Source organism: Triticum aestivum, chromosome 5B (assembly GCF_018294505.1).
Source record: "Triticum aestivum cultivar Chinese Spring chromosome 5B, IWGSC CS RefSeq v2.1, whole genome shotgun sequence".
Classification (NCBI taxonomy): domain Eukaryota; kingdom Viridiplantae; phylum Streptophyta; class Magnoliopsida; order Poales; family Poaceae; genus Triticum; species Triticum aestivum.
Genome location: NC_057807.1, coordinates 642,071,746 through 642,094,572, shown reverse-complemented (window position 1 = coordinate 642,094,572; position 22,827 = coordinate 642,071,746). Strand labels below are relative to the sequence as shown.

General features: G+C 47.7%; 2 protein-coding genes and 1 long non-coding RNA gene across 3 annotated transcripts; 1 reads left to right on the top strand and 2 right to left on the bottom strand.

Moving 5' to 3' along the window:
- Positions 1-4,432: 4,432 nt before the first annotated feature.
- LOC123113858 (uncharacterized) lies at positions 4,433-22,315 on the top strand. Its single transcript, XR_006456258.1, has 3 exons — positions 4,433-4,655; positions 16,078-16,367; positions 21,927-22,315. It is a non-coding gene; the product is annotated as an uncharacterized lncRNA (long non-coding RNA).
- On the bottom strand, positions 5,891-8,521 carry LOC123113856 (phenylalanine ammonia-lyase-like). Its single transcript, XM_044535175.1, has 2 exons — positions 7,991-8,521; positions 5,891-7,870 (listed from the first exon to the last, which is right to left on the bottom strand). Exons 1-2 carry the CDS (start codon positions 8,383-8,385, stop codon positions 6,124-6,126), a joined length of 2,142 nt encoding a protein of 713 aa, XP_044391110.1. The 5' UTR covers positions 8,386-8,521; the 3' UTR covers positions 5,891-6,123.
- On the bottom strand, positions 16,999-19,660 carry LOC123113857 (phenylalanine ammonia-lyase-like). Its single transcript, XM_044535176.1, has 2 exons — positions 19,136-19,660; positions 16,999-19,010 (listed from the first exon to the last, which is right to left on the bottom strand). Exons 1-2 carry the CDS (start codon positions 19,510-19,512, stop codon positions 17,264-17,266), a joined length of 2,124 nt encoding a protein of 707 aa, XP_044391111.1. The 5' UTR covers positions 19,513-19,660; the 3' UTR covers positions 16,999-17,263.
- Positions 22,316-22,827: the final 512 nt, after the last annotated feature.

Sequence of the window (22,827 nt, the reverse complement as noted above, 5' to 3'; positions counted from 1 at the left end):
ACGATCAAATCTCGGGCAAGTAACTGACACGTCTCTAACGTATCTATAATTTATGAAGTATTCATGATGTTATATTATCATTCTTGGATGTTTTACAATCATTTTATAACAACTTTATATCTTTTTTGGGACTAACCTATTGAAATAGTGCCCAGTGCTAATTGCTGTTTTTGCTTGTTTTTTACTTTACGAGAAATCAATATGAAACAGAGTCCAAACGCAACGAAATTTTTTGGAGATTTTTTTTGGACCAGAAGACCCAGGATGGGCTAAAACAGTACCAGAGGGGAGGCCCGAGGTGGGAACAACCCACCTGGGCGCGCCCAGGGGGTTGTGCCCTCCTCGGTGACCTCCCGCACCGCCTCTTCACCCTATAAATTGCCAAATATTCCAAAAACCATTGAGATAACCGAAGTTCCTATATGATATTGTTGCAAACTTCATTGACAAAGCATTTGATATTCTAAATCCTGATTTTGATGGAGACAAATTCATAACAGCCATCAGTACAATAACTTTCAATTTCAAGATGCTTTTTGCTGCTAATTACCCAGAATGCAGACCATTCAACATAAAGAACTTTGAGTGCAGATTTATCCAACTGCCGAAGTGCTTTTTTAGGTGATTTCCTAATCTTCCCCGTCGTACTCTCTACCTTTTATAGTATGTATATGTATTTAATCTTAATTATTAACTTTCATATTACTAATATCTCTGTTTCTCATATCAAAGCGAAAACACATATATGATTCTGGCATTTTTGTCTTCCAATATATCACTACATACAAAGGTCGTGGAATAGAGGGGTTTTCTAATGTGAGCAGTTTTACTTCCGTACTGTTTTTCATTACACAAGAATAATCTGTAAATGCTAAAGCATGTAACAATGTTTTCTGTGCATTCCTTCCCTAGGACGATATTCAAGCTCTTCGAGAAAAGTTCCTATATGACATTGTCAACTGTAAAGACAACGAAATTCAACTACCAGTGGTGAAATCATTCCTCCAGCACCATGTAGTTCCTGTTATCACCTTCTATTTTTTCTATTTTTTAATGTGTCATGTTTTCCTCCAGCAACATGTAGTTCCTGTAGTTTCTCGTATATAACTTTTTTTATTCATCAGGGATATCGCATATTCACATGAATCTCAGGAAGGAGTATTTTTTCGCCTCGGAACTGCAACATCTGTTAGTCGTACGTGGATCTTCTTCCCCCTCATAATACAAGAAACCTACTTTTTTTGCCTTGGAACTGCAACTCTGTTAGTCGTACATGGACCTTCTTCCTGTAGTTCTTCAAATGAATCTCAGGAAGGAGTATATTCGCATTTGATTATGTTTTTTCCATCAAGTAATTAACAGAATTAAAATTGTTACATGTTCATGGAGAGATGGATGCACAGATATACCAGTGGATCTGACGCTAACGGGCGGAAAATCCTATTGGACGCTCGCTGCGTCCACTTGTCGAGGCTTCGCACAGAGACCTAGCGATAGCGATCAAGATGGGCCGGCCCAGTTAGGAGATAGCGCTGGCGCTGCAGCTTTCGGTTTTGGGAACCTTCTGGGGTTTCTGAACGGTTTTGGGAACCTTCTAGAAGGTTCTTGAACCGGGTTTTCACTGGTTTTTTCTGTTTGCTTTTTCTTTGTTGTTTTTCCTGTTTTTTTCTTTTTCTTTCTTCGTTTTTCTGTTTCTTTATTTCATCTTTCAATTCCTTTTTCTTCTCTTTTTGTTTTCTTTTTGTTCACATTTCAAATTATGTTTGGGAGTTTCAAAAAATCTTCCCATTTCAAATTCGTGCTTCTAAATTTGTTCTTCATTTCAAAATTTGTTCTCAATATTCAAAAATTGTTCGTGCTTTAAAAAATTCTCCACGTTTCTAAATTTGTTCTCCATTTCAAAATTTGTTCTCAACATTCAAAAATTGTTCGTGCTTTAAAAAATTGTCCGCGCTTCTAAATTTGCTCTCCATTCCAAAATTTGTTCTCAACATTCAAAAATTGTTCATGCTTTCAAAAATTGTTCGCGCTTCCAAATTTGTTCTCCGTTTCAAAATTTGTTCGTGCTTTAAAAAATTGTCCGCGCTTCTAAATTTGTTCTCCATTTCAAAATTGGTTCTCAACATTCAAAAATTGTTCGCGCTTCCAAATTTGTTCTCCATTTCAAAATTTGTTCTCAACATTCAAAAATTGTTCGTGCTTTCAAAAATTGTTCGAGCTTCCAAATTTGTTCTCCATTTCAAAATTTGTTCTCAACATTCAAAAATTGTTCGTGCTTTCAGAAATTGTTCGAGCTTCAAAATTTGTTCTCCATTTCAAAATTTGTTCTCAACATTTAAAAATTATTTGTGCTTTCAAAAATTGTTCGAGCTTCCAAATTTGTTCTCCATTTAAAAATTTGTTCTCAACATTCAAAAATTGTTCGTGCTTTCAAAAATTGTTCGCATCGTTTCAGAAACTGTTCACCTTTTAATGTTTTATTCACAAAACCAAAAACATTTTGTTTCAAACAAAGTTCCCATTTCCAAAATTTGTTCACAAATACAAAAACTGTTCACATGTTTAAATTTTGTTTGCAAATGCAAAAATGTATGGGAATTTCAAAAAAAATGTTCCAAATGTTGTTCACAAATTCAAAGCTGTTCAGGAATTTCGAAAAAATTTCCAAATGTTGTTCACAAATTCAAAGCTGTTCAGGAATTTCGAAAATTCTTCATGTTATTCAAATTCATATTTAATTTTTTGTTCCATTTTTTAACTTTTTTGAGTGTCCCAAATAATGTTTTCATTTCAAAAAGTATTTCCTTTAAAAAAATCTTGTTTGGCATTTTTGTAAAAAGTTTCAATCTACCACGTATTATAGTTCATATATACCGGGCTGCCACTTTACGCACTAAATCTCAGTTATACAGTGGCTATGGACGCGCTTTCATGGCGGGAGGACTTGTGTTCGATCCAACGCCCACAAGTTTTTATGGAATTTTGTGAATTTGTTTTTTTTGCTGCTTATGTTTGGGTTTTTTACGTTGGCGCTCCCACTCTTTCACAAATAGCTAGCCTGGCGGAGTGGCTGTATGCGGGCATGTAGAGATCACGCGTTCGATTCCAGAACTGGCGCCTTTTTTGGCATCTTTTTCATTCAGCGATGGACAGCGAATGGACCAGCCCACATGAACCGCATCCTGCGCGAAACGGCGACTTCTTACCGCAATAAACGGCATATAGGAGGTCCCCTAACGGGCGTCCAAGGGACTCCCTTCGAATCCCTGTGAAAACTTGGTCATGGGCCAGCCCACTAACGGGCGTCCAAGGGACTCCCTTCGAATCCCTGTGAAAACTTGGTCATGGGCCAGCCCACCAGGTGCTGCTTGTGCGTGCCAGTTCGCTACCGCGGCGCTTAGAGCATCTGCAACAGTGGCTGTTAAAAACGTGCGCGTGGTAAACATGGGTTTTAGCGCGCACGGAGCAGTTTCGCGCGTTCCAGCAGGTGTGGAGATTTAGGCGCGCGAGAAAAGATTGCATGCGTGCAAAAAAGCGACCGGGCGCGCGCTAGTTTTGGCGTGCGGCGTCCGGCGCACTTTATAAATCCAGCGCCTCCACGCGCCCTCCCACCACTCTGTGCCGCGCCACGCGCCCTCCGCCGCTCTTTCTCGCCTCTTTTCCCGCCTCGCCACGCCGTGCCACCATGCTGCCGCGCCACCGGGGAAGTTCGGGCTACTGCGACGTCCGCGCGTGCCCCTCCCGCACCCTCTCCGTCGAGATCCGCTATGCTAAGATGCGCCTCAGCCTTGGCACATCCGACACCGCCCACGAGGCCGCCCACGCGTACGAAGCGGCGACGTGGCACCTCCGGCGGCCTCATAGGGAGATGAACTTCCCCGAGGTGGCGACGCGGGAGCGGACGCAGGAGCTCGCGCCTCCCCCTGGGCTTGTCACCTACGAGGACCATCGCGACAACCGGAGGCGGGAGCGCCGCCTCGGCATCGCTGAGATGGACGATGAAGCCATGGCCGTGTGGCGTCGATGCTTCCCGGAGGATGTCGTCAACGAGCGCGCTACGCGCAAAGGAGGGCGGAGCGAGCCGCCTATCGCGAAGACAGGCGTACGCGGAAAGAGGCTGCGCTCTTCAACACCGAGCTTGGAGAAGCGTCGACCCGGGACTCCAACGTTGAACGGTATATCAACGCCTTCTTTACGACGTCGGAGGAGGACATCATCAACTCGGAGTTGGAGGAGGAGAAGGAGGACGACGATTAGTTGAACTATGCTAAACTATCTATGTTTTATGAACTATCTATGCATTTTTTATCTACCTATCCTATGAACTATCTAGCGTGCCGTGCGGTTTCGTGCCTGTTGAAGATGCTCTTAAAGGACGGATTAGGAGGTCCCGAGCAGTCGTACTTGGGCTAGCCCATGCTAACGAAGGCTGAGACGTGGGCCCAAACATAAAGGTATCCTCGGCTCAGACGCCGCTCTAGCCGATAAAAAAAGAGATACGAACACCGTAGCTCGCCGACGGCTAGTTGGCGGTCGCCGGCGGCGATCCGGTGCCGCTGGCGCTAGTAGAGGGGACGCCGCTGCGCGTGCGTGAATGGACGGAAGCAGGCTGCCGGATCCCTCCCGCCGCTGGCACCAGCCAGTCTCAGCTCGAGGTGAGCACGCTGGCCCTTGCCCTAACTCTGCTTGACTTCTCGGTTTATCATCATCTGCCCCTGAACAAATGCAACCTTCGCCCCTGAAAAATCCTCAGATTTTGTTCGGTGATGCAGCTATGGGGATGTCGTGGTCTTCTATCTGATTGCTTTGCCTAGTCGCCGGTCGCCACACATTGGGGATTGGGGTAGTACTGTACAGAGGGCAACTGGGAATTAAACATCAAATGTTTTGCAACTCGTAGACAAACTACTACTAGTGTTACTTATGCGCCTTTTGAATTCAGTTTTTATGCTGTTGAACACAACAATTAAGCCATAGGGCTGGATATACTGAAGACAATATGCTATAGGTGATTCTGATGTAGCCGGTTCTAACTGAAGTTTAACATATTGATGTACATCATTTTTTATAGTGAAAGAGTGCTTATATTATATATAAAACGGCTGTTACAATCCTTACAAAATCAAAGGGGAAACAAAACTACTCTAGGCACGTCAGCTACAAGAGTCGATTCCTCGTTTATTCTAGCATAATATGCGAAGCTGGTGGGCAGCTCCATTGCTCTCTCTTATGATATTACACATGCAGCCTGCACTCCGGAAAAATCTCCATCACTCCCTTTGTCAGTCTCTTCTCTGAATTCTTTGAGAGCACCTACTACTCCGTTGTGTAGTCCATTTCAGCCACAGCCGGCCACCCTGTAAATTTCAGATAACTGACGGAGGTCAACCAGCCATCACATCGATAGCTTGTAAGGCTCCTCTGCCTCAGAGCACGCTCTTATCTTTCTAACTAGCGTAAGTGCGATAGATTATTTGGATTTAGGTACCTTTGTCTTGTTTCATTTAAGGATGCCGTGAAAGATCTCTTATAATAGAATTTGTAATTTCTTACAAGGTTGACAAAATGGAAAAGAAAAAGGGGCCCAAGGCTATATCAGTTTAGACTTACTTATGACCATTCAGGAACAGAGAGAAACATGTCATCTACATCAGAGCAGTACAATCCTTCTTCCATTACATGTCAGACTGGAATTTGTCAACAGAAAACTGAAACAGAATAAGAATTAATAGAAAGCATCGCATCATATTGATATAACTAGCAACTACAGAGACACCACAGAGCAGTGACTTTGTAGGCATCATGTCCTCTGTCCTCACACCATATGGCAATGGCATGCTAATGGTAGATGTTTTGCACTGTTGGTATTGTCTCCACCAGACCACTGTTCTTAAAAGAAGACCAATATATTTGTCATACGATGTATCCTTCTAACTTACATCAGAGGTTGTACAAGTTATGCAGTTGCAGTTTTTGGCAACAACATGGCAGCTCTGTAAGACTGATCCAGCTTACAAAACACCAATATTTAAGAAAATACAATTGGAAAAATATTATCATTTATCATTTAAAAAGATCCAAAGCCTTCTGCACTGTCTTCTCTTCAGTTTCTTGATCCTCTGTTCAGCAGATAGGCAAGGGCTCGCCGTTCCACTCTTTGAGGCACTCCAGCAGCGCGTCGATGTGCTTGCCTTGGTTCATGGCGACAAACACCTTGTCCACCTCTTCCCCAGGAGATCGTGTCTTCTCCCCAGTCAAGTACTCAGTCCCAAGCTCCTTGCGCACCAACCTGTAGAGTGGGTACGACCGGCATTCGGTGATACGGTTCTGCTGCGCGGCGGTGCCGTTCTCCACGGAGGTCCGGGCAGCCTCAACCTCCTTTGGTAGCACTGCACGGAGCTCCTGCTCAAACGCGGCAAGCTTGGCAAATACAGATGTCTCCACGTTGCGCTCGGCCTCACCATTGGCCAAGGCGTGCTCCACGAGAACCGCACGCATCTTCTGCATTAGTGGGTAGTTAGCGCTGCAAGGGTCATCTGCATACGCGAACACCGCCTCGCGGTCAATCGTGAGCAGCAGGTCCTTCTCGCAGAAGCGTGCGTTGTGGAGATGGCCATTGTTGTTGGTGCTCAGTGTTTTCCTGGCTGCCATCTTCACACAACTCTTGACGGCTTCCTTTATATTCTCCTCAAGATGGCGGAGGTCGATGGCCTGGCACAAGGCGACCAAGAATGTCGAGGACATGAGCTTCAATATGTCAATGGCCTCAGCGGTCTTCCGGGAGGAGATGAGGCCGAGAGAGTTGACGTCTTGGTTGTGTTGCTCCGCGCTCTGGACATGGTTGGTGACGGGGTTTCCTAAGAACTGAAGCTCGGAGCAGTACGAGGCCATGGCAATCTCAGCACCCTTGAAGCCATAGTCCAAGCTCGGGTTGCGCCCGCCGGAGAGGTTGGAAGGCAAACCATTGTTGTAGAAGTCGTTCACGAGCTCCGAGAATTGGGCAAACATGAGCTTGCCGATCGCAGCAATGGCAAGCCTGGTGTTGTCCATGGACACGCCGATGGGCGTACCCTGGAAGTTGCCCCCATGGATGGCCTTGCCACGAGAGACGTCGATGAGTGGGTTGTCATTGACGGAGTTGATCTCACGCTCGATCGACTTGGTGGCAGCACGGATGACCTCGATTTGAGGACCAAGCCATTGTGGTGATGTGCGTAGTGCATACCTATCTTGCTTTGGCTTCATCAGCGGGTCGAGCTCGCCGAGCTTCTTTGCGAGCATCATGTAGGAGCTGCCTTCGAGGATGTGCTCCATAATGGCGGCGGCCTCGATCTGCCCAGGGTGATGCTTCAGCTTGTGGGTCAAGTGGTCGGTGTACTCTGGCTTGCCGTTCATGACCTCGCAGAAGACGGCGGATAGAACCTCAGCAAGGAGGCTCAGGATGTTAGCCTCGAAAAGCACCATGGACGCAAGCCCGGAGCCCACTGCTGTGCCGTTCACCATGGCAAGCCCTTCCTTGGGCTGCAGCTCAAAGAAGCCATGCTGGATACCGGCGATCTTGAACGCCTCTGCTGCGTTAACCTTGCTGCCGTCTGGGGCAGTGGCCACGGAGTTTGCCCGTCCAGTCACCAGGCCCGCGATATAGGAAAGCGGAACAAGGTCGCCGGAGGCGGTGATCGTGCCCCGGAGCGGCAGGCATGGTGTCACATTGGCGTTGAGAAGCGCAGCAACCGTCTCAAGGATCTCGAAGCGGATGCCGGAGTATCCCTGGAGCAGAGTGTTGACACGGACGAGCATCGCCGCCCTTGTTGCTGCGGCAGGCAGAACATGATCGTGGCCGCCTGTGCCGAAGGCTCCGGCATTAAGGAATCTGAACAAACAAGAAGTGGACAAGCAAATAAGGCTTCCAGATCACAAAAACAAAGGAGTACAGTACGATCAACAACCGAAATATCTAATTTGTTGATGGTTTAGTTTAACTGATTCGTACCTGATGAGCTCCCTCTGGAGAGCGCCGCCCTCCTTGGTCCTCCGGTGGGAGGTGGCACCGAAGCCGGTAGTGACGCCGTAGCTGTCGGTGCCGTTCGCCATGCTGTTCATGACCCAGTCACTGCTCTCCTTGACCCGGCCGCGGGCAGACTCGTCGAGCTCCACCCTGGTCTCACCACCGGCGGCCACAGCGGCGACCATGGCGATGGTCAAGCTGGCGCCCTCCATGGTCACCACCGGCCTACGGTACTCCTCGACCATCCGCTTCACCGCGTCCAAATGGCTCCCGGACAACTCCTCCGCCGCCTTCCCCCAGTTCAGGGGGTCGGCCCGCCCAGGCTGCGCCACGCACAAGCCATTGCCGTTGCCGGCGACTTGCCCGTTCTCGCACTCCATCGAGATGTGCAAGGAAGTAAGATAGAACCTTGGTAGCTGAAAGTATCTGTATCTGGCTCAGGCTTGGCCAGGATTAACTCTGTAAGCCGTAGACGGACTTGCGCAGAAGTGGAGCTCAAATTGCCGAGGAAAGCGAGGGAGGCTCTTCTTGGGGAGCAATGGGGGGAGAGGAGGTGTTAAATAGGGAAACAGCGAAGCTTGGCTGGGTGGGTGGGTGTGGACTTGACCGCTGGATTGGTCTTAGGCAGGGTTGGTGTATTCTTGTGTTCTTAGGAGAAACGAATCTAGCTACTTGGTCGTGTTCTTCCTTCTAATCTAATGGTGAACGTTTCAAACAAGCGTAGTGGCTGCTTGCACGATGCATAAACCACTACAGTACTATAGGAAATCTTAAAAAGCAGCTACACGGACGTCTGGTCTTTGCTTTGACAAAGTATCTGTGACTCAAAAGCGAGTGGGGTTCTGCATGCTCTGGACAACACGAGTTGTTATCTGCTAATGATCCGTCATAAGCTTTCAGTTTCACTAGTATTTTGTGGGGTGCGACGAACCCCACATATTCTATTTAAATTTAAACTTGCGCGTGCCCGGCGGGTGCAAGTGAGCTAAATGACGAGGGACATTCCGGTGTGCCACTATGTGAAAGATACAGTGCCACTTGACTTGCCAGATTTCTTTTAGTGCCACTTGACTTGCCGGACATGAGTTTGCTCAGTGGAAACGATTTCTTAGACAAAAACAACGGCCATCCTCTCGTCAGTCATCCGCGTGCACATGTGAACGCCATCACAAGCATGCCACAGAAAACTAGGACTAGATATGCGTGAGTGGTGTCAAGTCGTTGGTCACACCAAGTCATGTGTGTATTTCATCGCCCATTTAGCTAAGTTTCAGTCGACGCGCCTCCCGTCGGATCTTTCTTTGCTTCAAGATACGCGCGAGAAGTGGCTTGTCTTGTTTTGGCCTGCGTAACGCCCGTGTCCAGCCTGTTTGCTGTTTTTTCTTTTTTCTTTTTCTTTTTTTTTTGAGAATCTCACAAAGCTTTATTACTGAATCATAATGTTCATAGGTACAAAAAAAAGATCGCCGGGTTGTCCTAGCCAAGTGTGTCGGCCAAACCCTAAAGATAACGCATGCTTTGCGAGATTATGGGCCTCCGTATTGGAGGTCCTATACTCATGAGTAAACGAACATGAAATAAAGGTAGTTGCTCTAGTCTTGATTTTCTCGACAATGGCTTCAAATTCTGCTGAGCTTCCCTGTCTGATTGCATCTACCACCACCTTGCAATCGGAGGCAACAAGTAAATGGTTGATATAGAGATCTTCTGAAAGTGCTAATGCCTCCCGAACAGCTAGTGCTTCTAGCACTTGGGGGTTGTGCAGTCCTCTGAAAACGAGAGCTGACGCTCCCATGAACAAACCTCTCTCATCCCTGCAAACCACACCAACTGCGCCAAACGTACCTGGGCGTGACACGGCCGCGTCCACATTGAGTTTGTAGTAATCTGTTGGTGGTGGAATCCACGTACGGGGTCGTGGTACTGCTATCCCATGTGCTTCCTCCTTCTTCTTCTTCAAAAACTCTATGTCTGATAAGTAAGCTTTGATGAAGTTGTCAGTGGCAAACGGAGTCTGGTATATATCCTCATGTATAGCTTTCCGTCTTGCACTCCAAATCGCCCATAAAGTAACAATCATCAACTGAAATTGCTCCGGTGGAAGAGAGTCATTCATGGCAAAGAGCCACAGCCGTGCGTCAGGTTCTGAGGTTGCCCACATGTGCTCGACCATCTCGGCTTCTGAAAGTGCCCACACACACCTAGACACATTACACTCCAGCAAAGAATGCCGCCAGCTATCCTGCCCTCCGCATAGGGAGCAAGCACTCGTAGTGGCCATATGACGATGGTTTAGGACATCTCCCGTAGGGAGTGAGTGTTGCGCCAATCGCCAAGTGAAAAGGCGCAGTTTCGGTGGCACTGACATGTTCCATAGCGAGTTCCACCCCCTCATCTCATGTTCAGAGTTGGAAGGATCCTCCCTTTCCTCCAGCCATGCCTCGCGCCCAATCTTGATCTTGACAATCATCTTATAAGCTGACCGTACAGAAAAACGCCCCCTTGGATCATCATTCCATGCCCAGAAATCGTCCACACGCCGTGTACAGAGCGGTATTTGCAAGATCGCCTCCACATCAATGGGTATGAACACCTGTCTAAGCAAGTCCTCTCGCCACGCAGCTCTAGTGTGGTCGATCAGATCAGAAACCAGTTGCGGTGGGTCAGCAACTAAGGAGGCCACCGGCTTCATCATTCCGTCCCTTGGGATCCAACTATGTTGCCATATGTTCGTGGTAGTTCCATCACCAATACGCCGGATAGCTCCTTGGGTGATAATATCTCTCCCATCAAGTATAGATCGCCACACCTGAGAAGGATGTGGACCTAGTTGAGCTTCAAGGACTGTACATTGTGGAAAATATGATGCTTTAAGGATTTGTGCACTAAGAGAGGAGGGATCATTCAATAATCTCCAAATTTGCCGAGACAAAAGTGCCAAGTTGAAGATTTCTATATCCCGAAAGCCAAGTCCTCCCAAACTTTTCGGTCGGGTCATCAAATCCCAAGCTACCCAACATGGTTTCCTCTTGCCTCTCTTGCTCCCCCACCAAAATTGACGAATGAGTGACGTAATGCTTCCACAAAGGCCTCGAGGTAATCTGAAGCAAGACATCGAAAAAACTGGTAAAGCTTGAGCCACAGATTTTATGAGAACCTCCTTTCCTGCCACTGATAAAAGTTTCTCCATCCATCCCTTTATCCTTTCCCAAACTCTGTCTCGTAAATATTTGAAGGTGCCATTTTTGGACTGTCCAACATCGGTCGGCAGACCCAAATACTTTTCACTCAAAGACTCATTCTGCACATTAAGTATATTCTTTATCTCCACCCTAAGGGTCTCCGGGCATCCCTTACTGAAAAATATGGACGATTTATCATAGTTTACCCTTTGGCCCGAAGCCAAGCAATATGCATCAAGTAGGTTTGAAACCTCATTTGCCCCCTGGACACTAGACTTGAAAAGCAGCAGGCTGTCATCTGCAAACAAAAGGTGGTTCACTACCGGAGCCGTGGGCGCCACCTTTATGCCACCGAGCACTAATGACTGAGAACTGTGTTTTAAAAGGCACGAAAGGCCCTCCGCTGCAATCAAGAATAAGTAAGGGGAAATAGGATCTCCCTGCCTGATACCCCTGGAAGGTGAGAAGCTCTCTAATCTTTCTCCATTAAACAAGACCGAGAATGAAACAGAAGTGATCATACTCATAACTGTATGGATCCAATCTGGTGCAAAGCCAAGCTTAACCATAATTGCCTTTAGATAAGGCCACTCTAGTCTGTCATATGCCTTCATCATATCAAGCTTAAGTGCACAAAAGCTGTTTGTCTTGGATCTGTTTCTCTTCATGAAGTGCAAACATTCATACGCACAAATAATATTATCCGTGATCAACCTCCCGGGAACAAAGGCTGATTGCTCCTTTGAGATAATATCTGGCAATATCAACTTCAATCTATTCGACACCACTTTAGAAGCTATTTTATAAATCACATTGCAAAGGCTGATAGGCCTAAACTGGGTAAGTAGAGTGGGATTTTGTACCTTGGGTATCAACACGAGTACCGTATCATTAATGCTTGCAGCAGTCTCCTCTCCACGGACGATCCGAAGCACCACTTTAGTTACTTCATCCCCACAAATGTCCCAGTGGCGCTGATAGAAGTGTGCAGGAAAACCATCTGGCCCCGGTGCCTTCGTAGGAAACATCTGAAACAGGGCCTGCTTTACTTCCTCATTTGTGTAAGGAGCGCAAAGCGAAGCATTCATCTCTGGTGTCACTTTCCGAGGCACATGTTGTAATACATCATCTACCCCCTGTACACCTTCCGTCGTGTACAAGGTTTTATAGAAATCTGTCACAAGTTGTTTCATCTCAGCCTTGTCCTCTACTCTTATACCCATCGCATTGTGTAGAGCTCGAATCATATTCTTCCTACGCCGCATATTTGCTCTCATGTGAAAAAAATTTGTGTTGCGATCACCCGCAGTCAGCCACTGTATGCGCGATCTTTGTCTCCACATTAACTCCTCCCTATGATAGAGCTCAACCAGTCGTTCATTCAACTTTTGCTCAAGGTGATTTGGAGCAGTCCTAGACGGAACACTCCGAAGCCTCTCTAGCTCCGCTTTTGCCTTCTTGATCTCCTTCCTAACACTTCCAAAAGTTGCATCCTCCCATGCCGAGAGGTTCTTTGACAGAAGCTCCAATTTTCTGCGAATCCCCTCAACTCCTTGATCCGCTTGCAGTTCGCTCCATCCTGAGCTGATAGTGTCACGCCATGATTCATGTGACTCCCACATCACTTCGTACCGGAAGCTCGGTTTAGGGCGTGGTAAAACCTCTTCAAACTGTACGAGTATTGGTCCATGATCCGAGGACGCCGAAGTTAAGTTTGTAACCTTGGCCATAGGGAAAAGCGCCGCCCAATCAGCTGTGGCCATCGCTCTGTCAAGCCTCACGCGGGTGTAGGATCCCCCGGTCACTTTTTTCTCAAAGGTCCAAAATCTGCCATGATAGCCCAAGTCCATCAACATGCAAACGTCAACCGCATCCCGGAAACCTTGTATTTGTGCATTACTCCGATTAGCAGCTCCCTCATGTTCATCCGGACGTAAAACTTCGTTAAAATCGCCCAAACACAGCCAAGGGAGGTTGCTAAAAGACGCCAACCCCTTTAGGAGATCCCATGTTTGGTGTCTCAGTTGTGTCTGGGCCTCGCCATACACGCATGTCAACCTCCATGGGTCTTTCCCTTCCTCTACCACCTTTGCATCAATATGATAAACAGAATCACCCAAGATCTCAACATTTATTGTATTATTCCAAAAAATCCCTATTCCTCCACTTCTTCCTTGACTATCTATCGCATAGGCATTATCATAGCCCAAAGTGTTAGCTAAAGCTTCTACACGTGCACCCTTTACTTGAGTTTCAACAATACACAGCACGGTAGGGGTAAATTTCTTCGCAAAGTCGCGAAGCTCACGAACTGTCGCGGCTTTACCCGCGCCGCGACAGTTCCAACAAAATGAACTCATTGCGTCCGGCGGCACTCCTCGGAGGAGCCCGCCGATCCATCATACTGGTCCTTGCCACGTTCCACTCCATCTGTCACCATACTCGGTGTCCCTGCATCAGACAGCTCCTTAAACAGGGCTCCTTTATTGCCAACATCTTTCTTCCGTCGCTTCACCTCTTTCCTTGGAGACACATATACAGGCGGCATCGGTGGAACCCCGTCCGGCTTTCCAGAGATTACAAGAGCTGTAGAGCTCACTGGGACCACGTCCCCTTCTCCATCATCGCTCGACTGAACTGTCTCTGGATGGTTCTTATCCGAAGATTGCCTCTTGTTACTTGCCACCACTACCCCCAGCGTTGCAGCAGTCGGTTCCTCGATCATACCCTTGGGCTCACTTGGCCCCGATACTTCTGTGGTCATTGCATTGTCCTCTCCTTCATCCTGCCTCCCCGCCTCCCTGCGAGGTTCATTCTGATATGCATTGAAGCGCCAACTTTGATTGGGGTTATACTGCTCTCGCCCCCTACCTCTTCCTCCTGCATTCCTTGGGCCGCCTCGTCCCCTCTGGTTACCAAAACCACCTCTGCCAGGTTGCCTGAAGCGAATATTGTCAGCCAGAACAAAGTCACCCCACTCAAACTTTGTCTCATCATGAACACCATCACCACACTCCTCGTGCCAATGCCCGCATTCACCACAGTTAAAGCAAAAGACAGGTAATTTCTCGTATTTTACTTGATATCTAACTCGTTCATCCCCCTTCTTTCCAGTGACAAACCTCTTAATTTTTGCGTTGATATCGATTTTCACCCTCACCCGGACAAATTCACCAAAGAAACCTGCCGGTAGCTTGAGCTGCACTTCTTCCACCTCGCCAATTCGCGATGCCATCCCCCTAACTGCGGGCTCTATCAAAAAGTTGTCAGGTAAACGATGGATTTGCGCCCAAACTGCCAACTTATCCAACTTGATGCTATCAGGGTTTTTGAACCCATCATACTCCACCAAAATCACTGCTTGGTCTCTGAAAAGCCATGGCCCCTCTAGCATGGCCTTATTCCAATCCCCTAGACAACCAAACTGCGCTGTGAACAAGTTGTCCTTCACCTTCCTCCAGACCACCGTTTTCGCTGGATTCCAGGCTGCACGCATGTCCCCATAAAGAGCATTAGGGCTGAAAGTCCTTGTAGTGTGTACCCTGGCTATGGCTAGCCACTTCGCCGGCGCCCCCAGATCCGGTAACTCCTCCTCCCACACGAAATCATCATCTTCCTCCTCCTGCAAATTCAACCTGGCTAGCAGCTCCTCCGTCGTCTCCTTGCCATGCCGCCCCTGTGAGCTTGATCCCGACGCCATGAACCGAGCAGTCTAGTCGCCGCCAACGAAAACCCTAGATCGATCTGCCAGAGAAACCACTATAACCAAGGCCGGGTAAGGTCACGAGGGGCCTCCCTTGATCAGCCCGAGTCCAGGGGATCACCAGCAGGTTCGATCAGGGAAAAGAAGGTAAGATCCGGCCGCGGCGCCGGAGTATGTCGAAACCCTAGGCTATCGCCGTCGGGGAGAGAAAACTCGCCGAGAGAAAACGACTCACGGACTCGCCGAGAGAAAACTCATACTCTTGTCGTCACGATCGAAGAGCAGCCTTTGGACTTGATCCTGTACGTGGAGCCGATAGCAGTGACTCGGCGTAGTAGCAGCACCAGCAGATCACACACCGTAGGCTGCGTGCGGAACGCGACGGCGGCCGCTAGTAAAATCGCGGATCGCCTTCTCCTCGTACGCGGTGATTTGCTGAAACCATTGTCACGGTTTGTTTTTTCTTTTTTCTGTTTGGCTTCTCCGTGTATCAGGGGACAGGGAGGATTTCTAAGTGGGCTGGATAGGTTTTAGGGTGCCTTTTTTCATTTGTTTTTATTTTCGTTTGTTTCTCCATTATCCCAATTTTGTTTGTTTGTTTTTTTCAGCTGTTATACTGTAAATCTGAGGGGATTTGTTGGTTCCAGCAGGATTCAGTAGGTTGGATTATTAGTTTATTAGTTTCAACGATGTAGAGATTATTAGTTTTTTTTCAGTAGTCAAAAAGTAGTTTTGATTAGCAGAGATTAGGAGGTTTTATTTTCCATTTCCCCATTCTAGCAGATGATATCCCCATGTGTGCCCTTTTCTTCTGTGTTCTTGTTTGCCATACTTTTTTCAAGCAGAGAGTATATCCCCATGTGTGTCCCTTTTATTGTGTTCTTTTTTGCTATTGACTTCATCGACCCCACCGTTGACTACAATGGGTGAGAGTAACTACTATCCCAATACTGGACTGGCGAGAAATCTCGGAAGGAAGAGTATATTTATGATAAACATGACCATGAAGTACAACTGACTGTGCTTACCCTTTTCAATTCATTCCAATGCAAATTTAAGTTCCTTGATGTTTTTAAAAATAAGTACAACTTGACATATTGCATGACCTTATTTTATTAATTCAATGTAAGGTTTCTATGCATGAAATTTAAGCTTTGTACCAAATTGACGTATATGCTTTTGTGCAGGACTATAGATTTGTGATATATGACTATGAAAACCAATCTTTGGCCCATCAGAATGAAGAGACAAATCAAAAGATAGCCATATATCTTTGACAAGTGCACCTACGGTGAGATGTTCATGGAGCCTTTGGCTCATCAGAATGTAGAAAAAAAATCCAAAGGAGACGTCCAGAGACTTGGGAAAGGGGACCAAGAAAGAGCCATGTTTCCTTGACATCCGCGGCATATATCATCATATGTCCATGGAGAAGAATATCATGGGAACTTTTTGAGCCCTCTCTCAGCAATTTGAGGTAAGAACTATAAATATCTTACTTCAATACTCCCATGTGCAAAGCGACATTGACCATGCCAGAAGCCAAAGTTATATATGGGGAACATATATAGGATAGCATTTTCAGTTTTGTCCAGTTTCGTTTGATTATAAACATGTGAGAAATAGTTTATCTATGCATGGAGTATGTGATAATCTTGAGAAAACATCAAAAGAGGGATTACATTAATTTTCTTTAGCATAAGTGGGATAGATTATTTGGATTTATATTTTGGCCGATTTCATTTAAGGATACCATGAAAGATCTCTTATAATAGAATTTGCATTTGTTTTACAAGATTGACAATCGTAAAGACAAAAAGGAGCCCGAGGCTATATCCGTTTAGACTTACAAGTCATCTTCATTGGAGCAGTAAAACCAAACCAAAACATTTTACAATCCTGTTTCCATTACATGTCAGACTGGAGTTGGTCAACAGAAAACTGAAATAGAATAAGAATTCCTAGAAGGCGTCACATCATATTGATATAACTAGCAACTACAGAGACACCACAGAACAGTGACTTAATTTGTAGGCATCATGTCCTCCGTCCTCGCACCTTATGCCAGTAGATGTTTTGCACTGTTCGGTGTTGTCTCCACCAGACGATTGATCTCAAAAAAGGACCATTATAATTATCACGAATCTTTTATCATACACTGTACTCTTTTAACTTACATCATATAAGTTGTACAAGTCATGCAGTTGCAATTTTTGGCAAGAACATGGCAGCTCTGTAAGAATGTTACAACTTACCAAACATTGATTTTTGAGAAAATACAATTGAAAAAATATTATCACTTCAGCTAAGAAGAGCCGCAGCCTTATGAAATCTGAAGCACACTGTCTTCTCTTCAGTTTCTTGATCCTCTGTTCAGCAGATAGGCAAGGGCTCACCGTTCCACTCTTTGAGGCACTCCAGCAGCGCGTCGATGTGCTTGCCCTGGTTCATGGCGACGAACACCTTGTCCACCTCTTCCCCAGGAGACCGCGTCTTCTCTCCAGTCAAGTACTCAGTCCCAAGCTCCTTGCGCACCAACCTGTAGAGTGGGTACGATCGGCATCCGGTGATACGGTTCTGCTGCGCGGCGGTGCCGTTCTCCACGGAGGTTCGGGCAGCCTCCACCTCCTTTGGTAGCACTGCATGGAGCTCCTGCTCGAACGCGGCAAGCTTTGCAAACACCGATGTCTCCACATTGCGCTCGGCCTCCCCGTTGGCCAAGGCGTGCTCAACGAGAACCGCACGCATCTTCTGCATCAGTGGGTAGTTGGAGCTGCAAGGGTTATCTGCATACGCGAACACCGCCTCGCGGTCGATCGTGAGCAGCAAGTCCTTCTCGCAGAAGCGTGCGTTGTGGAGATGTCCATTGTTGTTGGTGCTCAGTGTCTTCCTGGCCGCCATATTCACACATCTCTTGACGGCATCCTTGATATTCTCCTCGAGGTGACGGAGGTCGATTGCCTGGCACAAGGCGACCATGAATGTAGAGGACATGAGCTTGAGTATATCAATGGCCTCGGCGGTCTTCCTGGAGGAGATGAGACCGAGAGAGTTGACATCTTGGTTGTGTTGCTCAGCGCTTTGGACATGGTTGGTCACCGGGTTGCCTAAAAACTGCAGCTCGGAGCAGTATGAGGCCATGGCAATCTCAGCACCCTTGAACCCATAGTCCAAACTCGGATTGCGACCGCCGGAGAGGTTGGAAGGCAGACCGTTGTTGTAGAAGTCATTCACCAGCTCTGAGAACTGCGCAAACATGAGCTTGCCGATCGCAGCAATGGCGAGCCTTGTGTTGTCCATGGACACGCCGATAGGTGTGCCCTGGAAGTTCCCACCGTGGATGGCCTTGCCGCGGGAGACGTCGATGAGTGGGTTGTCGTTGACGGAGTTGATCTCCCGCTCGATCGACTTGGTTGCAGCACGGATGACCTCAATCTGGGGGCCAAGCCATTGCGGTGATGTGCGGAGCGCATACCTATCTTGCTTTGGCTTCATCAACGGGTCAAGCTCGCCGAGCTTCTTTGCGAGTGCCATGTAGGAGCTTCCTTCAAGGATGTGCTCCATGATGGCGGCGGCCTCGATCTGCCCGGGGTGGTGCTTCAGTTTGTGGGTCAAGTGGTCGGTGTACTCCGGCTTGCCGTTCATGACCTCGCAGAAGACAGCCGATAGAACCTCGGCAAGGAGGCTGAGGATGTTAGCCTCGAAAAGCACCATGGACGCAAGCCCGGAGCCCACTGCCGTGCCGTTCACCATCGCAAGCCCTTCCTTGGGCTGCAACTCAAAGAAGCCATGCTGGATGCCGGCGATCTTGAACGCCTCCGCCGCGTTAACCTTGTTGCCGTCCGGAGCAGTGGCCACGGAGTTTGCCCGACCGGTCACCAGGCCCGCGATATAGGAAAGCGGGACGAGGTCACCCGAGGCGGTGATTGTGCCCCGGAGAGGCAGGCATGGTGTCACGTTGGCGTTGAGAAGCGCAGCGACCGTCTCGAGGATCTCAAAGCGGATGCCGGAGTACCCCTGGAGCAGTGTGTTGACACGGACAAGCATCGCCGCCCTTGTCGCTGCGGCGGGCAGAACGTGGTCGTGGCCACCGGTACCGAAGGCTCCGGCATTAAGAAATCTGAACAGACAAGAAGTGCAAGAAAATAATAAGGTTTCCGGAACTCAGAGGTACAGTTGATCAACAAGTGAAATAAACTACTACTCCTACTAATACATTGGTCGTTTAATTCAATTGGTTCGTACCTGATGAGCTCACGCTGGAGAGCTCCACCCTCCTTGGTCCTCCTATGAGAGGTGGCGCCGAAGCCAGTAGTAACGCCGTAGCTGTCGGTGCCGTTGGCCATGCTGTTCATGACCCAGTCACTGCTCTCCTTGACACGGCCACGGGCGGACTCATCGAGCTCCACCCTGGTGTCGCTGCCGGCGGCCACAGCGGCGACCATGGCGATGGTCAGGCTGGCGCCCTCCATGGTCACCACGGGCCTGCGGTACTCCTCGACCATCCGCTTCACCGCCTCTAGATGGCTCCCGGACAGCTCCTCCGCCGCCTTCCCCCAGTTCAGCGGGTCGGCCCGTGCCGGCTGAGCGACGCACAAGCCATTGGCGTTCTGGAACTCCATCGAGATATGCAAGTAAGTTCTAAGACAAGCTGGAGACCGGGCAGGTGTATGTGTGTGGGTCTGGATAAATTCTGGTAGATGGACTTGCGCTGAAGATCGAGGAGCTCAAATTGCAGATGAAGGTGAGGGAGGCTCTTCTTGGAGAGGAATTGAGGGGGAGGAGGGTTAAGTAGGCAGCAGCTGGGCAGGGTGGGTGTGGGTGGTGTGGTGGGTTGGTGTGGACCTGGCCGGAGGGGGAATCCGCCGGAGGGTGGGTTTGACCCGACTTATTTCGGGGAAGAAGATGGTTGGTGCGGGGTAAGAGAGGTAACCCAGTGTTGTTAATCGCTAATCATGCATGCATGCATCATCTGCATTATTGTGTGGGGTTCTGTTTAAACTTAAGCTAGGTTTTGTTCTCCAAAGCGAGTAGGGTTCTGCCATGCTTCCACTACAGTGGTAATATTTTATTGCGGGTGCGACGAACCCCACATATATCTATCTAAACTCTAGCTTGCACTCCAGTATATATTTTCTAAGAGTGAATTCCTGTTTTTACCCCCTATTTTGACATTTTTTACACTACTTACCCCATTTAGCGAAATTTCATCCATTTTACCCCATTTAACAAAAGTTCTGCCACGATTTACCCTGTTTAAAATTTCATGAGTGTTCTGACAGCCAGGTCCCAATTGTGAAGTCTAGCTGGCATGCCACATCGATGGTTTTTTCCTGCTTATTTTTCTCTCTCGTGAACCAGTCCTCGCGGTTTCTCCCGACCGGACCGGCCCGATGGAGGTCGCTTGCGTCTCGTCCAATGCATAATGCCTAAGTCGTCCACACTCCTTACTCACGCCCAATCGATTGCATCGCCCGTCCAGGCTTCTGCCCACACGTACCCATCAGGCTCGCTCGAACTTAGGGTTAGGGATTGTCAGGCAGCGGCGTGATTTCATACCACCTCGAGCGGCGTTGTATATGGCCGCGACATCAAGGCAAGAAACGACCCCGTCGAATCCGGCTCCGTCAATCTCGCCGACGTCTGGGCGCGAGATCAAGGCCAGAAATGACCCCATGTAATCCGGCTCCATCAAGCTTGCCAACGTCGGCGTGGGCGCGTCCATGTACATGCCCCCATCAGGTTGTGCTCGGTTGCGGATCTATGGGGGCCGCTCGTCCAACAAATCAGCTAGGTTGGTGAACAAGCAAGCCCTCTCGTCGTACCGCATTCCACATGATTTTGACCACCTCCATCATATGTGTATTATGAAGTTTTCCTGACTCATGCATTGGCCGGTGAGGCGTTTGATTTGGACAGAATTAAAATGCTTATTAGAAGATCACGTGTATACATATCACCCATCTATAACTGACGTACATTGATTTAAAGTTTTTTTCAACATTTTGAATATTGTCAAAATCCTTGTTTTCTTTGTTTTGCGGCGTGCGTGTGATTCGAAGGAAGGCAAACAATGTGTGCTATGAATATTGGAGGCCAGAGTGGTGCAGCCCAACTTACACCTTGTGCGTTGGACGCGAGCGACCTGCTCTGGCGATCATATCGGGCCAGCCCGGTCGAGCGAAGCTGCGAGCACTGGTTCAACATGGAGAAAAATAGGTAGGTAAAAACCATTGATGTGGCATGCTAGGTGGACCTAACAATTGGGACCTGCTCATCAGAACGCTCGCAAAATTTTAAAATGGGTAAATTGTGGCAAAACTTTTGCTAAATGGGGTAAAATGGATGAAATCTTGCTAAATGGGGTAATTAGTGTCAAAAACGTCAAAATAGAGGGTAAAAACCGGAATTCACTCATTTTCTAATGCAAGTAGGACAGACAATTACCCTCGTGTTTCACAAACAGTTGTCTTAAAATGAGACGATCCACCCTCAGACCTCAGTCCCGCTAGATGGTCAGTCAGTCGTGTACTCATTTTGTTCCCTCAGTGATCCATTGGAAGCTTCATCCAAAGAAAAGGAAACCAGCATTTACTTGTTTCTTCGTGCCACCGTGTGAAAGATACAGTCTCACTTCTTGGTGCACACTTGACTCTGCTCGGTGGACAAGATTCCCCAGAAAAACGGCTGCTGTCCTCTTGAACATCGCCATCGTGAGCACGATCGGAAGCAGAGTGAATTGCAAACCTATGCGTCAATGTGGTAGTTTTTTGCAATTCGCTCTCGCAAGCATGTTTATACATGGCTCGGTCTCGGTGGAAATTATTTCCCTTTTTTTCCTCTATATAAAAAGCAATTTTATTAACCCAAAATGTAGCATGGAAATGATTTCCTGGAAATTGCTTCATTCGCATCGCATACATACAGTCATACACACATGTCAAATTCTTGATTAAGTTAAGGTTCTGTCTATCGGAAATATTGAGCGCACCAAACGGGCGTGCATGGTCTGATATTTGACTTGTTTTGTGAGCAGGTTGATACTTGACTTTGTCCTTGATTGCCAACAACGCCGGTTATTATTAGTGGTCGATTTCTTTACAGGAACTTCTAACATTGGCCAGAGATCTAGAGGCATGAGTGTGTGCTGAGAATTTTACCAACCATACGGATTTCCTCGGTGGGTTGGTGAGACGCGTGAAACCATTTGCAGGACGAGTTCAACAGTTGAAATGGCAAACCAAGCTAAGTAATTGGTCTATGGCCGAAAGTACCCTCCTGAGCCCGAGCTCAAATGAGCTTGTGTGAACAGCAAAATAAATAAAAAATGGTAAACTTTGACAAATGTTTTAAGTATTTGTAAATTTTCATCATTAAATCACATTCGTGAAAGGCATGCAAAAAAAAACTAGTGCTCCAAATTACTTTCAAAAGTAGTATTTTCGGAGCATCGTTTTTATTTTGCCGTCAATCTGGGTGTGGGTCGATGCGGCGCGGTGTTGCCAGCGGCTTGGCAGCTTCTCGGGGTGCGTCAGGCGTGTGGCGTCTGCGTGGACCCCTCTCGAAACTAACCTGGTGGCGTGGTCCAGCATGGTGGCATTGCCCGGGCTCCTCTGGGCGACGACGACACTTTGGCGGCGGTGGTCCATGACACAGCTCATGGCGGTGGCTCGGGGTGGTCACGGCTGGTCGTGGCGGCGTCGATCTGATAGGTGGCGGGGAATGTCATTCAGTAGGTATTTCAGCTCTCAAAGACCAAATTTCACAAATTTGACCCCTTTTTTTTCTTCTGGATTTTTCTTTTTCCTTTTTTTTTTGCTTTGGATTTCTCTCTTTGAATTTAATTCAAGAAATGGTTAGCCAATTTTTCAATTTCAAATGAGCATGAGCTTAACTAGTAAAATCTCCACGATATATGTCAAGCCAAAGCCATCCTT